The sequence below is a fragment of the Camelus dromedarius genome, chromosome 11 (assembly GCF_036321535.1).
Source record: "Camelus dromedarius isolate mCamDro1 chromosome 11, mCamDro1.pat, whole genome shotgun sequence".
In the NCBI taxonomy this organism is placed as follows: Eukaryota; Metazoa; Chordata; class Mammalia; order Artiodactyla; family Camelidae; genus Camelus; species Camelus dromedarius.
This window is the reverse complement of record NC_087446.1, coordinates 20060959-20076639: the sequence shown is the minus strand read 5'-3', so window position 1 is coordinate 20076639 and position 15681 is coordinate 20060959. Positions and strand designations below refer to the sequence as shown.

The following is a 15681-nucleotide window of genomic DNA, read 5'->3' as shown; positions in this document are numbered from 1 at the left end:
TACCATCAGTCACTGTACAAAGTTATTACAATTGTATTGACTATATTCCCTATGGTTATATCTTCCTAACTTATTTATTTTATAATTGGAAGTTTGCACCTCTTAATCCCCTTCACCTATTTTGCCCCTCCTCCCCTCTGGCAACCACCAATTTGTTCTACATGAGGTAATGTTAGATGGATGGCACATTTAAATACCAGTGACACTTAGCAAAAAAGCTATTCTCTTTTTAATATCCTTGAATTTTCCCCATTATGTTAAGTAGAAAAATATCATGTTGATGCTAATATTCTAACTCTTAACCAATCTTTCTTTTCTAACAGATTGAGAGATGGCCTTGGGCTCAGATCCTGGACAGGCAACCTAATTAGAATAACATTGTCTTGTTTTCATTTTAAGGTCTTTTCCTTATTTTGATTGGAAATATTTTCTACTTACAAAAGTGACAATGTTTCCTTTTAAAATAAATCTACTTGAATAGTTCAAGTTTAAAGAAAATATTAATAATAGTATTTGTGGTTCACTAGATCAGGCAAAAATCATGCCACAGTTTCGGAAGCACTAAATTAAGCAATTCATATGAATGACCATGTGATGTTCTGACACTGACCATGATACAGGTTGTAAGTCATATGCATCAGAGGCAAGTTATCATCTCTTTAGCACTATGCCTGTACTTTGGATAGTTGCCAGACACTCATCAGATTCCCTATTTGTGGGGACAGAGAAGTTGTGTAGGAATAACAGCCACAAGTAAATTTATGAGGGTTAAATTCATGGGATGAAGCCAGATGTGGAAGAGAATTTACCCTGAAGAGTTAACAGCAAGCTGACTTTCAGAGTAGTGGAAGGAACCATTGGGTATGGGAAGTGAGGCTGACTTTGTAACTCAGAGGCAAGGCAAAGGGTGAGATCTAGAAATCAGGATTGGCCTAAAAGTGGAGACTGAAGCAACTTACAGTGTGGTTCAGTGATGGTTGCAGTCAACAGCCTAGGTGGGACTGAATATCTTACAATGCTAGCAGACTGTAAACTTTTCTTCAGGTTCCTAAAAGCAACATTGGAAAGAAATTATTGGAAAAGAGCCTAGCCCAGGTGTACAATATAGGAGATAAGATCAGAGTGCCTTCTTGACTATTCTATCCTCAAGTGTATAAATGTAAATTAGAATCCTGGGAGAACTTAAATATATGACTTAAAACTACTTATCGATATATTATGTACACTTTTGTATCAAAATATATTTCTAATTGCATAATAAAAGTTAACTGGGTAAAAGGTTTACTGAACAGAGAACAGGTTCATAGACAATTTCAATATGCTACACTGTAAGAGTGATATATAGACCCTCACTATTACTTTATAAAGAATGTAAAGGCTGGCAAAGCAGCAATCTATCAGTTAAGTAAGCAAAGAAATAACTTAGATCCCAAAAGTTCTTAAGTATTTTCCTTATAACAAAGGCTAAGTTTTTTTAAATTGTAAAAATATGTTTTACCAAATGGCAATTGACCAACATTTTATTGAACAAAAGACTAATTTAAAATTTTATATTCTCTTCGGTTGACTTTAAAATTTTCCTTTTCTTGTCTTGTGTTCACATATTGCAATGTAGTCAAATGTATTTTCAATTTTGGATTCAGAAATCAATCAAGCAATCAATCAATCTCCACACTGCATAGGTTGGTACTAAGGCCATACACACAAGCATATATTCTGTACCTATATAATTACATTATATAGTTATTTTGCTAACAATAAACTTGACTGTAAGCATAGTATCATATTATGCTAGATGATGGTACATCAAAAAAACCCAGGAAAAATAATCTAAGATTTGTATGCGTATGAATATTTAAAATAAATTTATGATTTAATTAAGATGTCTTCAAATTGATCATAATTAATAAGTAAATTAATTATTGGTAAGAGATATCTGTAGTATAATTAAGTTTTGGAAAAAAAAGTGTACAGATCCTCTTCTGACGACTTCCTGCCTGTAATAACTAAAGACCCCAACATGACAAATGATTTGCTACAGCAAAGAAAAACATTTAGCAAATTAATAGGTATAGTTTCATTTGCACTTCTATTTTAAGGCTTAATTTGCCTTAAAAGAGCTGAAAATTACCCTCACACCTAAATTTACTTAAAGGCCATTATGAAATGAAAATATTTGCATTTTTCCAATTTCTTCTTCTACTTACATAAATATTTAGTTTCACTCAGCTATTAAGGTAATAAGAAGTCATTGACTTTGTGTTGTTTTTTAAACAAAAAGTTTGGCCTGTTCTGCAGTTAGCCATAGGTCTTCAGTATCATGAATTCAGTAACATTCAAAAAAAATTCTCAAGGGAACCCTCCTACACTGCTGGTGGGAATGTAGTTTGGTGCAGTCACTATGGAAAACACTATGGAGATTCCTCAAAAAACTAAAAATAGACTTACCATATGATACAGCAATCCCATTCCTGGGCTGGAGGGAACTCAAATTCGAAAAGATATATGCACACCAATGTTCACAGCAGCACTATTTACAATAGTCAAGGCATGAAAACAACCTAAATGTCCATTGACAGATGTCTGGATAAAGAAGTTGTGATATATATATGGTATGGAATACTACTCAGCCATTAAAAAGAAAACAATAATGCCATTTGCAGCAACATAGATGAACCTGGATATGGTCATTCTAAATGAAGTAAGCTAGAAAGAGAAAGAAAAATACCATAAGATATCACTTATATGTGGAATCTAAAAAAAAAAAAAAAAGACAAATGAACTTATTTACAAAACAGAAACAGATTCATAGACATAAGAAACAAACTTATGGTTATCAGGGGGGAAAAGGGTCGGAAGGGATAAATTGGAAATTCGAGATTTGCAGATACTACTACATATAAAACAGATAAACAAGTTTCTACTGTATAGCACAGGGAACTATATTCAATATCTTGTAGTAACCTATAATGGAAGAGACAATGAAAAGGAATTTATGTATGTATATGTATGACTATAACATTATGTTGTACAGCAGAAATTGATACAACCTTGTAAGCTGACTACACTTCAGTTAAAAAAAAAGAAAAAAAAATCTCCCTAAAAAGGCAAAGCAAGTGGCAGTTTAACAAGCACTTCCAATGAGACTAACACAGAACTTCTTGACTCTTAGAGCTGGGGAAGGAAAACGAACCTCGGTGAAATTTGCATATATTCATAGCCCAGGTGGATTTTTGTTTTGTTTTGTTTTCCACTGGTAGCTTTTGGAAACTGATATTTAACTAATTAATTGTTTTACTGATGAATTTTACTCCTGAAGTAAGAGGTTGAGTCAGAAATAACCTACTTCCCACCAAACCCTTGACCAAATCAAAACTTAAGATAACAATCTATATTCCAGGGTACTTTTAAGAGCTACCAAATAGACCATAACATTCTTGGGAAATAGTAAAGATAAGCTGTCAGTTTTTCTAGGTAGATAGAAGAGCTGACAAGGCAATCTTCAAATTCCTTTCTTTTATTCTAAGAGCTCTGAAGTTCTTAAAGTGGATAGGAATTTTGTATTTTAGTGCTACAAGTTCTCCAGCACCTAACACCATCTTATTCAAAGGTCTGATATTATTATTGCTGCATTTTATGCATTTTATAGTCACTTTCTATTCCTACAGTAATTTCAGAGGAAGTATTTTTACTCTCACTTGGGTTCTATTACTAATCCAGTAACTGCTGTTCAGAAAATTCAGTCTCACAGTCAGGTGGTTTCCTAATCACACTTCACTCAATTTTTAAAAAATTTCTCAATATGATAGCTGTAATGTAGTTTACTGGAGAATAAGAGAAGCTTAAATGTTTAGTGCTATATTTCCAGCATCCAGAACAACGAATGACCCAGTACAGGTACTTATTTGCTGAAGGAATTCTAATTCTGCTGCTGAGAAAAATTAAGTAAATCAATTAGTTCTTTGGGGACTCAGTCTAAATGATCCCTAAAGTTCCATTCAGTGGTAACTTTTTACGATTTCTTATTTTGGCTCTAAATACTCTAGAAAATAGTGGGTGAAAGCAATGTATTGCTTAGAAAAATATCAATTGGTGGAGATTACAAATAGATGGTTCAAAAGACATTAGTATTTGTTATAAATCATGTGTGCGTGGTATCATACAAGACAAAGTTTAAAACCCTCTATGATTGCGACAAATTGGTTTTTTAACACGTGACCTCAAAAGGTGGTTTTAAAATGTCGTTATCATCATTTTATCACCAGTGCCTAGAACAATGACTGGCTCATAGTAAGTATTCAATAAATACCAGTTAAATCAACTGCGTAATATTAACATTCCTTTTGAACTCTAGCAGCAGCTGGGTCTTTACCCATCCTTAGAAAGCGATGGAGCAGGAACCAGAAATCCCTTAAAAGGTCAGGGCCAGTAACAAGGCTGAGCTAAGCACGGGGCAGTACTGGACAGGCTTAAAGCACTGAAGGAAGGGAAAGAGGACCCAAAATACGCCTGAGAGGGAAAACACACACACACACACACACACACACACACACACACAGCAACAAAAAACAAGCATAAGAGGAAATACGTTTCCACAGTGAAGGCTGATAGCCACTGCAAGTACCACAGGTCAACCTGTCACCAGGCGGTCACCCTGGGCTGAGATCTGAGGTAACTACCACCGAAGCCCTCGCCTACCCAGACCCCACTTTTAAAAGGTTCTCAGTAAGTTCATCCGAGTTCGTTAGCGAGAGAAATCACAAGCGCTTAATGCACGACCTATCTCTCCTCAATTCCATTCAAATAACGCAGCCAATAGGAAAATCCTCCGCCCTGAGCAAAGGACTCCGCAGAGCAGAGACAGCCCTGGAGGCAGGTCTGCCCTGAAGAGGCGCCGCACGGCCTGACTGTGGCCTCCGGAACCCGAGGAGCCCTCAGCCGGGCAGGACAACCTTCCTTCCCCGGCTCCGCCCTTCCAGGTTGGTCCCAGCCCCCGCAGCCCGGGCGGCCTGGACCACACCCGCTTCCCTCCGGTGGCCTGGCCGCCCCCGCCGCAGTTCGCGAGAGCGCTCTTCCTGGGGCGGGCGCACGCCCAGGGCGCATGCGCAGTGGCCGAAGGGCGCCTCCCTGCCCGGATCTCGCGAAGTTACGTTAGATTGGCCGCCGGTGACGGGTGGCCGGGCCGGGGGCGGGAGGACTTCTGTGGTAGGAAGGGAGGTCCATTCGGCCGGGCGCGCCGCCCCAGTGCTCTGTGGGATACTGGAAGTCTCGAGCGTCTCCTCCCGGTTCCCAGCCCTCCTCTGGCCCGCACTCATAGAAACAGTCACACACCCCCTGCCTCCCCTCTCCTCCTTCTCCGCCTCCCCCTTCCCCCCCTCGCGATAAGAAGACCCGGCGGCAGGAGAGGGGATGAAGATGGCGGACGCGAAGCAGAAGCGGAACGAGCAGCTGAAGCGCTGGATCGGCTCCGAGACGGACCTCGAGCCTCCCGTGGTGAAGCGGCAGAAGACCAAGGTGAAGTTCGACGATGGCGCCGTCTTCCTGGCTGCTTGCTCCAGCGGCGACACGGACGAGGTCCTCAAGCTGCTGCACCGCGGCGCCGACATCAATTACGCCAATGTGGACGGACTCACTGCCCTGCATCAGGTCTGTGCGCCCCAACGCCGGCTCTCCTGACCCTGCGGGTCCTCGTCGGCCTTCCGCCGAGGCCTCCGCTCCTCTCTCGGCCTCCTGAGGCTGGGGGCGGCGGGAGACTCCTTGCTGTGGGGTGAGGGGGGCGGCTTCCCGCGAAGGAGGGAGGGCGAGAACCGGTGGAGGGAGGGCACTGGGCTTGAGGCCCCCCTCAGACCAGTTGGTGGTGGAGTAAGGGAACTGGGTGATTTCCGGGGCAGGGGTAAAAAGGACTGTGGTCGGCTAAGGCCCCAGGGCCATTTGTGGACGTGTGTCTGGGATTTGGGGTCGAGGTGCGGAGCAGTGGAGTGGGGTTGTGGTTGGGCCCCCAATGTCAGTAACAGACTTGGAGGATGGGGGCTGCTGAAGAAAACGACTAACAAGAGGCATTAGGGACACTTGGGTAAATGGATGTCTTTGGTTTGTTAGGTGGGCATTGGATTTACTGTAGCTTTTAAGACTTGGTTACAAACGATGATGATAATAATAGTAATCAAGAGCCCTAAGCCGAATGCCCGGAGCAGACGATTTCCTGTTTTCTCCTTTATTACTCTTGGTCACTGGGGAGGAGGGAAAACGGGGTGTAATTAGCCGATTTGCACCGGCTGAAAGGGAGGGGATGGAAGTGGATAGGGTAAGGAAGCGTTCTAAAGGACTTGCCCACCGCGGGACCGGAACGTAAGGAAGAATCTCTTACTCCGGGAAGAGTTTGCCGCAGTGTCAGAGATCCTTTGGCCCCAGGTCCTGGGGTGTGTATTGGGGTTAGAAAGAGAAGAATAATGCGAGGCACTCTTTTCAAAGCCGGTTACCAAGCTCAGATTTTTCTTTTGGGGGTGGGAAAAAGGAAAGCTGGCCACAAACTTTTCTCAAAATGGATGCTTTGTGCATGTTAAAGTTTTATAGTAGTCTGATTGGGATCTCTCAATGTTAGCCAAATAAGGAGAAACTATTGGCAATCCAGAGATAATGTTGCTTTGCCTTTAACAGGCCAAAAGCAACACAAGCACGTAGAGTTCTGCATAAAAAGCAGTTTTTCAGCGGTGATAATAGGTGTCAAGACATAAACTCTTTACATTTTCTTAGTGGGCAACTTGAAATTACTAGGAAACGACTTTGTAACAATAGCTTCCCCTTACATTGAGAAGACTTATAAACTAACTCAAAGTTGCTTTGGTTGTATGTGGAAGATAATAGCTTTATTTGGATTAATACTGTAGCAAAAACTTGTTTGGGAGGTTGAAACTTAAGGCTTTATATTTTATGCATATTACTTTGCTGCCTTTTAAAAAGAGGTGTGTGGTGGCATTTTTCCTTTTTACTGCTTCCTGTTTAGTGAATGATGACCGTTTTAAGTTTTATATAATTGAATTCTCTTATCAAACTTGGCTTATAGCCTTTGTTTACAAAGTTAACTGGATGAACTATAATGACTGACAAACTGCAGGACAAATCTGGAATTCAGAATGTGGTACCCAGTAAAAATGTAGCATGGTTTTTAGTTCTTTTCTCTGTTCCATTAATTTAGAATGTCTAATGTATAAAAAACTTTTTAGTTGGCTGAGGTTTATTTTAAGGCATAGCATAACTCTAAAAACATGGTGTTAAGAATGAAAGAAACTGGACATTAGAAATGATAATTATGTAAGATGAATCTTTTCAGATTTCTTTCAAATTAATTTACATGGTTTAGTATGGAATTGATTCGGAAAGACATTATTGTATGCTTTACGTCAGGATACAGTTGGATAATGGTTTATATCAGTATGCTTTATTAAAATTCTCATTTAGAAATTTAAAGTTGTTACTGTTGTTGGGGAACCCAATAGTATTGGCCTGGAGGAAGAGAAAGTTTCTAATACTTTTATTATTATTGGTTAAGGTAGAGAGAGAAAATACACGTAACAGGCTTCTTAAAGTTTTTTTTTTCCCCTCAATTTGGACATGTTGCGAGAATTATCATACTTAATAATGTCTTCCTGATTAACTGAATTCAGCAGTTACTTTGCCATTATATAGGTGTTCTTTTTATTAGATGTTTTGTTTTAGCTGACAAGCGCTTAAGCAGAAGTTTCTAAGTTTATGCATAATCATTTGCATACCTTTTTGTAATTTATCTGCACACTCCTTAAGTCAGTGAAGCCAAAGTCTTCAAAATATTAAGCATTAAAATTTTTATTATGTTTTCTCCATCCTCATATCTGATTTATTAATAACTCTTGTACTTTTTTCCCATTGTGACAGAGAACAAGGAGTTCACTTTGAGCAAATTCAGAGCAACAGATAGTGAAAGGTGATAAAGAAAATTTTTTAAAAAGAGTCACAGGAAAATTTCAAGCTCAGAAATCTCTTGAATACTGATTGCTTTAAATACTAAAATTATAAAGACTAAAATTGACCCCCTGATTTAATAGCCCTTGAATATGTATATATATATTGTTGCTTTGCCTTTAACAGGCCAAAAGCAACACAAGCATGTAGAGTTCTGCATAAAAAGCAGTTTTTCAGCGGTGATAATAGGTGTCAAGACATAAACTCTTTACATTTTCTTAGTGGGCAACTTGAAATTACTAGGAAACGACTTTAACAATAGCTTCCCCTTACATTGAGAAGACTTATAAACTAACTCAAAGTTGCTTTGGTTGTATGTGGAAGATAGTAGCTTAATATATATATTAATTTAACCTCTTGAAAGCTCATAGAATACTTAGAATGTTTTTACCAGATTAATTATTGGCTAGTCTTTTGGAATATTCATTTACATCTTTGGTATTGATCAAGTGTCTCAAATTTCACTGTCAGAAGAAAAGTTTTAGGAACTTTATAGCCCACGAATACACTTCTTAATCTAGAATTTTACTTCCATTTCTAATATAAACAGCTTATATTTAAAAGGTTCTTTATTTGGTTGAATGTTCTCTGTCAAAAGTTACAAAAGGTAGTCAGTTTGCACATTTTTTTTGGCGGCGGGGGGATAGAAATATGTGATCCATATAGAAGATTCAATTTTTCTAGTCAAATTTCCAGTATGGTCTCTAGAATAGCCTCTTTCCCCCAAATGCCTTCCAACAGATAGAAAACAGTAGAAGTTTAATATAAACTTTTGACTTTCTAGAACTGAGATCTAGAGTAGATTTTCATTTTTATCAATGGGCAATAATCAGCTCTGATTTAAGGGCTACTTGGTAGAGTTTTAATAGTATATGATCTATATGTTTCAGTATACTTTATAAAGATTTTAGGAGAATAATAATAGAGTTTTCTATAGAATGTTTTACTGCTGATTATTCCTGAAACTTATGTGCATAAAATACAGGACTGAGATTTCTTCCAACAGTTTTGAGTTTAACCTTTTGATTTTACTTAAAATCTTGTCTACTTCTACTGTGCCAGTGACTTCCAGGTCAATTTCCAGTTCTCACATTTCTGCAGAGCTCCAATCCTTCATTTCCACTTTTCCATGATGACAGAGTGTTGATTTAAAATAAAATATTATCCAATATATTGTGATTTTATATTTAAAAATAATCTTCAAGTAGTGATGTAGTAAATAGAGGTCCACCCCCTTTGCCATAGAATAGCAACTGTTTATTTACATCAATATCAGGAATTTGTTCAAATTCAACCTGAAATGAAACTTTTCTTCACCAAGCCTACTCTTCTCATGGATACCTCTCTTTCTGATAATGATGTCATTAATCTCTAGATCAGGCTTTAAACATATTAGTTATTGTTTACTCATCCTCCTGTCTGCATATATCTAATCAGTCTTCACAGTTGCTTTGGCATCAGTTCTTTTTCTTGCCACTCTTATTATCAGCCTACGTCATACCTCTTTTATTTTTATCCCTAGCGTATAGTAATGGCTTAATTGCTTTCTCTGCTTCTTCTCTCCCTGGTCCAGTTCAGCATTCATGCTGCTATCAGATTAATCTTTTAATAATATCATTTTGATTGTGTCATGCCTTTCCATAAGTTCAGATTTAAAGTATTTCACCATTTCGCTTATACCTGATATATCTCCATTGTGTTATATCCTTTACTTTTTTTATTTCCATGGCTATGGCCATGCTTTTTCCACCACCAGAATATACTTCCTCCTCTTTGCCAACAAAAATCCTAGTGGTTCAAACCAGTTGCCATCCAGAAAGAATCTTTCTGTTCTTTGAATTTGTATAATACTGTGGGACTGGAGGGGTCTCTCTCCTCTGGGGTGCTCATTGTACCTTATATTTTGCCTCTGTGCTGCTATTAAAATACTTCTTACTGAATACTGTGTGTGTGTATAAGTTTACCTTTCCTGGTTGACTGTAAGGACCCAATCTTCTACATTTTTGTATTTCCAGAGCTTAGCACATAGTAGGTGCTCACTAAAGATTTGTTGAATTTTAGCTTTTACCTCGTACATAGATATGAAGTTTTACAGTTATTTGTATGTTGTGAGATAAATCATTAAAACCTTCACACCCAGACACTTAGGGTATGGTTTTTGCAAATAGTAGAACTTGCGTATTTATAAAATAAATAAAAACTTCATTGTGGATCTTCTGTGCAGATATTTTTAATATCTTGAAATTTAAAAAAAAGTTTCTAATACTAGCATCCTTCCTATGAAAAAAATCCTAAACCAGTTTAAATATTAAATGATAGAAAAATATTCACTTGAGTCATCAATTAATTTACTACCTTCTTTATAAAGGTCTGAATTAGGTCCTATGGAGGAATACAGAATAGAATTAAATCTATGTTCTATGCTATTATAATTTAAAAATAAAGTTTCTCTTTTACTTTTCAATACAGACAAGACTTGCAGATAAGTTTAATGTTCTATCCTTCTGTTCTTAAAATAGAAATTTAATCAACTTTTAAGGGAGCCTTTTGAAGTTTCTTTGAAAAATATGTGACTCCCCTCTTGTTAGTAAAAAGAATACTCTTGTGCAGTCTTCTCTTAAGTGCTTAATCTTCTCAGTTCACTGAATCATAATCTGAAATGTAACTCTCTTTTAAAAAGTATTCTAATGGGGCTACTTAAAGTGTTTTCTCACCAAAAAGGAAAAGAGACTGGAAGCAGCTGATACTGAGTCTCCTGTTGTAGAATAGTGTGATTGCTTTGTATGAGAAATCTCTTTAAAACTGAATATAGACTTTGTAATTTTTTTTTTTTTTTTGGTTGGGGATGTTAAGATCTTAGAAGACTCTGTTGGATCCCTTGTAAATAATATTAAAATCTGTGTTTTTAAAAATGTGCACTATGAGTTATTTTCTCTACATAATTTTATTTACAAAGCTATACTTTATGCTGATGGCTCTTAAAACTTTTTATTGAAATCATCCTAAATCTGTTTAAAAAAAAATAAACAAACAATACTTCTAACCCCAAACTGGCCCCTCACTTCCTGTAAATAAATGGACAACCCTAGCCATATATGGGGGGTGCTGGTAGAGCACCAGTGCCCACACTGCTGCTGTTATAATACCTTCTGTGCAGTTGCTGCCTTTGTGCTTCCTGGCAACAGTTTTGTGGTCTGACTTTGAAGTGTCATAACCAAGACCATCTTTCATATGCTTCAGCTACAGTGTGATTGCAAGCTGTGACTGAGCATTTTCTAGTATAGTCAGGTAGAAACATTAGATGGAATAGAGGAAAAATTATTTTCATCATCCATTTGTTGCCACATTTTACAGTACTGTTCACATAAGTACTTTAAAAACTATCTAGTTAGATGATTTTAAAAATATAACTATTTAGAAACTTTTGGGGGCGAGGTGAGATACAGAACATTGTTTTGTTACTGCTGTAACATGTTACTTCTTGACACTTCCTGAAATTGCTATTTTCATTGCCTTTCTGCCTGCCCAAGATTGCAATTTTCACCCCACTTTTCTTTTGAAAGTTTGTAAGGTTCCACAATCGTTTGGGAAATCGAGTATTAGCATTTTGGTATATCTTTTTGAAAGGTTAGAGACCTTCCCACAGTCAATTTGAGTTTCTTCTAAGTTGTGGTTGGATATGTACTAGTCATGACTTATCAGTGTTATTCAGGAGGGAGATTAGCTGGTGAACATTTGCTGAGGATTTGTTACATGTGAAACATTGTGGTAGGTAGTTTTATAACCAGTATCTCATGTAATTCTCACAAAATCCCTTTTCTCTTGCTCAAGGTTACCAAGATAATAAATGGCAGAGCCATTTCTGACACAGGTCTATGTGATTCTAGAGACCAAACTTAACACTATGTTACATGTCTTCTTTTAAGACTAAAGAAGAAAATGTTCTTAAGTCTCCTAGTCATTATGGTTGCTGATTAATAGTTGGAGGTTTCCATGTTAATCAGCCAAGAATCAAACAAAACACACGATAGACACCATTTTTTCTTCATCTACTGTTGTTTTAGCTAGTCAAAACTTTTAAGAGCATTTCTGTGGTAATTGAAATGCAGTGATCCTATATCTAAATTAGTCTTAGAATCTGCCCTTAATTTTAGGAACTGCAAAGATTGTTTTTGACTGACTGTTGCATGCATAATGTTTGATCAAGTGCTTTGGGAAGTACAAAGGAAGTGAAAACAGCAACAGTACTCTCCTTTTTTTAGGACAGTTTATTTAATCTTTAAACATCTTCATTTTTCTTTATCCTAATAACAATTTATGTTAATGCTCTAGGCATTTTTATTTTTACTTACTTACTGTAAATTCCTTATACACAGACCCTTAACTCTTTAGTGAAAAGATATAAATTTAAGTGAACTCATATCAGCAATAGTGAAGGAAAGGAAGGAAGGAAGAAAAGAGAGAAAGAAAGCTCCAGCTTGTCAGTACCATTTAGCTTAATCTCCTGAAATTTACTTTCTGTACAGTGATTATTGGTATTTATAATTAGGACTTGAGACAGTCTATGAAATGCTAATAAAGTTGCCTGCGTTAACTTCTGAGTTACTAAAACAAACCTTTTAATGTTAATCATATTTGATTTGAATTGGAAGCCTTTTGTTAGTAGGAATATCCAAGTCATTAGACTGTTCCATTCTTTAAATCATTTTGCAAAATTTAGCCAAATTATATTTCAGATCTTACCTTGGAAAAGGTAATAGTTTTCTTCTTCTTAGTGATAAGAGAGAGCACCATTTGAAATGTAGTTTACTTGTTGTCCATCAGATCATTGGTTCTTGAAATTTTACATTTCATGGACCAATAAATTTTTTTTTTAATTTCAGTGACTAAAAGAGGAGGACCTAATATTTATGTTGTCATCTTAGAACGTTAAAAACAAACAACCTGATCACATTCTACCATCATCACTTCATGAAATTAAGAATATTTTAACAACATGTGGTATCTAAACAAAGGACAGTGGGGACTCATATATCAATCTATAAGATTATTATTCTATTGACAACAGATGTTCTTGATGCTCTTTCATGCAAGTGGAGTAGTTGAGGATGAACAGATTTCATAGCTCTATTCCTTATACATAGTCTCCAGGATACAAGAGAGTGCAGGTGGTAGCCAGTCTCATCATCAGGGTGCAAGTGCCTGGTCCCTGATCACCCAATAAAGAGTGAAAAAGAATTTACCTGAAGAGATTCGGGAGATCAGTGAAAGCTGGTTTCATATTTATATTTCCTCTGCACATGTAATCTTCCTCTGAAATGTATTTCCCAGCTTATTTATATTAGGGCACAGCTCAAAGCACAAAATGTGGACTTGGTTGACCACTGGGGTGCACAGTGATTCTTTCAGTTACTGTTTAAACCCTAAATTTGGCATTTATACACTACCTGCTATTGTTAGTATAGCTTATCTCCAGACAAAATAGTGAATTCCTTCAAGTGGGGAATCTGATTCATTTTTCTTTAAATCCTCTTTGGTATCTGTATTTTATTTTAGCAGGTGCGCAGTAAATGTTTGTTAATTAAAGAAAAAATGAACATAATGTAGACTAACCTTGTGAAGAGCAGAGTTCACAGAGAACAAAATGATGACAGTGTGGGGGTAAATATAACAAAATGATGACTGTGTGGGTAAATATAATAAGTATTTTTAAATGTTCTCATAAAAAAGCTTATACCAATAACTTACTTTTATAATACTTATAGTGTAAAGGTAACCATTATTATGGTCAAAATTGATCAGGATCTTAGTTCTTTTTTTTTAATGAAATGTATTCTGATTACCAATACAAGTAGAATTTTGCTCAGTTTATGTAACATACTTTAAAAATGAATTTCCCTAAATAAATCATTAGGTGTTGGTTTAGAAAAGAAATCTCTAGCATACTATCATTAGAAGCTAATCCATATTTTCTAATGATTTTAATGACTTTTTTCCCTAAATAACACGTTCACTATGGATCCCTGTATGTCAGTATTTTCTGACCTTATTAGTATTTTGGTTGTTTATCTTTTCATTGTCGTGCTGGCTAACCATAAAAAGGCAAAGATGAGCTCTGTGTTCCTGCCCTAAGTGTGCTTGCTCTACTCGAATGCTCTTTCATGGGTGGAGACATTCCACATCGTCATGTGTTACATAGGCATTTCTGAAATGACATTCAGTAGAAACCATGGAAAGAAATGAAGGCATTCCTCAGCTGTCACCTTTTCAGTAATCTATTTAAATACATTATGTGCATTGAGTGAGATACTGCACAGGGAGAGCTTCACTGAATAAAAAGCATTACTTTAACTTGATTATTAACTCATATGAGCTGAAAATACATTTTTTAACATGTTCCCTAACCCCCCACCCCCCAAAAAAATCAGGTTGTAGAAGTTTGTGTCATTTTCTAAAATACTTGCATGGTGCAGAGGAGAAATTTTGTGAATTGATACCCTTTTAGAAGTTAGCCACAGGGCAAAGTGTATTTTCCTGGATTAATAATGTTAAAACACACCCACACGTCAATTACCTTTACTTTGTAGTAAACAAACTGATGTGTATACATTTTATTAGCCTTCAAATTTATTTTAGTTGGCTGTAAACTGAATCCGATATTTCTACGTTTGCTTGGAACATTCCTGGCACTTTTCTTTTGGAGCTTCAGCTCTTTTGAATATCACCAGCATTGAGTTGAGTTTGTGGTTTTTTTTTTTCTTTCATTCAGGAGAGTTTTTAAATTTTGAAAATGATAGTCATTGGAGATGTGTCTGGTGAACAAAGTAGATCATGGGTAATCATGGTTGATAAATACTATCACTGATAGACAGTATTTTCTATAAAGCTTATTCTTAGTTGAAACATGGTCATAAGGAGACCATCTTGGATTTTAGTCTCTTTTTACATCATTTGGACTTGAGTATGCGTCAGAATTTCTTTATGATTAACCTAGGGTACTCTTCATTTGTATTCTAGATTTTGCATGAAACAAGTCAATAACTTACATAGCTTATGAATTGAACGTGGTCTTTTTTTGTGGATGTTTGTGTTTTCCACGAAAGATTTTGATGCTGCTGTTGCCAAATCATAGCACTGTATTTTGTTAAGAGCTATTGTTTTTCTCAAAGATATGTTAATTTATACAATTTTTCTTAAAAGATTAGAACAGATGACATGTTCAGCAGTTTCTATATCCTTCCCAAGTACATGGAATGATCTGCATAAAAATTTTGCCTCATCTTCAAGTTTTCCCCTTTCAAAATGTGTTGCTATTTAACTCTTTCAGCCATCTTTTTTTAACACTAAAATATCTAAGTTTCTGATTTTCTCAATGTGGCATACATGAAAATGTCTCAAGTGCTTATTAAGCCTTCAGTGCCTTCTATTCTTGCTTTCTGTCTGCTCCATCTCTTTTTATTTTTAAACATGGCTTACTTTCAAGTTTGTTTATTCTATATGTTTTTTTATCCCAAACAAAAATTGAAGAAGAATAATTATTTAAGTAATTAAAACATCATAGAAAAATATAAAAAAGAAAATAAATTCTGTTCAAATTTTCAGGCATGGAGATAGCTAGCCACATTTAAAATTTTGGTTGACTCTCTTTATCAATCTCTATCCAATATATAATTTTCTAAAAAA

The 15681-nt window shown here is 36.4% G+C and overlaps 1 protein-coding gene and 1 long non-coding RNA gene across 8 annotated transcripts in view; one reads left to right on the top strand and one right to left on the bottom strand.

The window, feature by feature from the left end:
• LOC116156461 (uncharacterized) overlaps positions 1 to 5113 on the bottom strand; it is a 117554-nt gene extending 112441 nt beyond the window's left edge. The window contains exons 1-2 of the long non-coding RNA XR_010383138.1: positions 2449 to 5113; positions 960 to 1048 (exon numbers count right to left, since the gene is read on the bottom strand). This is a non-coding gene — a long non-coding RNA (uncharacterized LOC116156461). The remainder of the gene's footprint in view (positions 1 to 959; positions 1049 to 2448) is intronic.
• Positions 5114 to 5159: 46 nt separating this feature from the next.
• The window catches only part of PPP1R12A (protein phosphatase 1 regulatory subunit 12A), a 129318-nt gene continuing 118796 nt past the window's right edge, over positions 5160 to 15681 (top strand). For 4 of the 7 annotated variants that reach the window (XM_064491560.1, XM_010975108.3, XM_010975109.3 and 1 more), the window contains exon 1: positions 5161 to 5646. In XM_064491560.1, coding sequence (XP_064347630.1) covers positions 5410 to 5646 — 237 coding nt within the window. In that variant the 5' untranslated portion in view covers positions 5161 to 5409. Of the gene's footprint in view, positions 5647 to 15681 lie in introns of all 7 variants that reach the window. The other 3 variants (XM_064491559.1, XM_010975105.3, XM_064491561.1) reach the window with 1 other exon arrangement.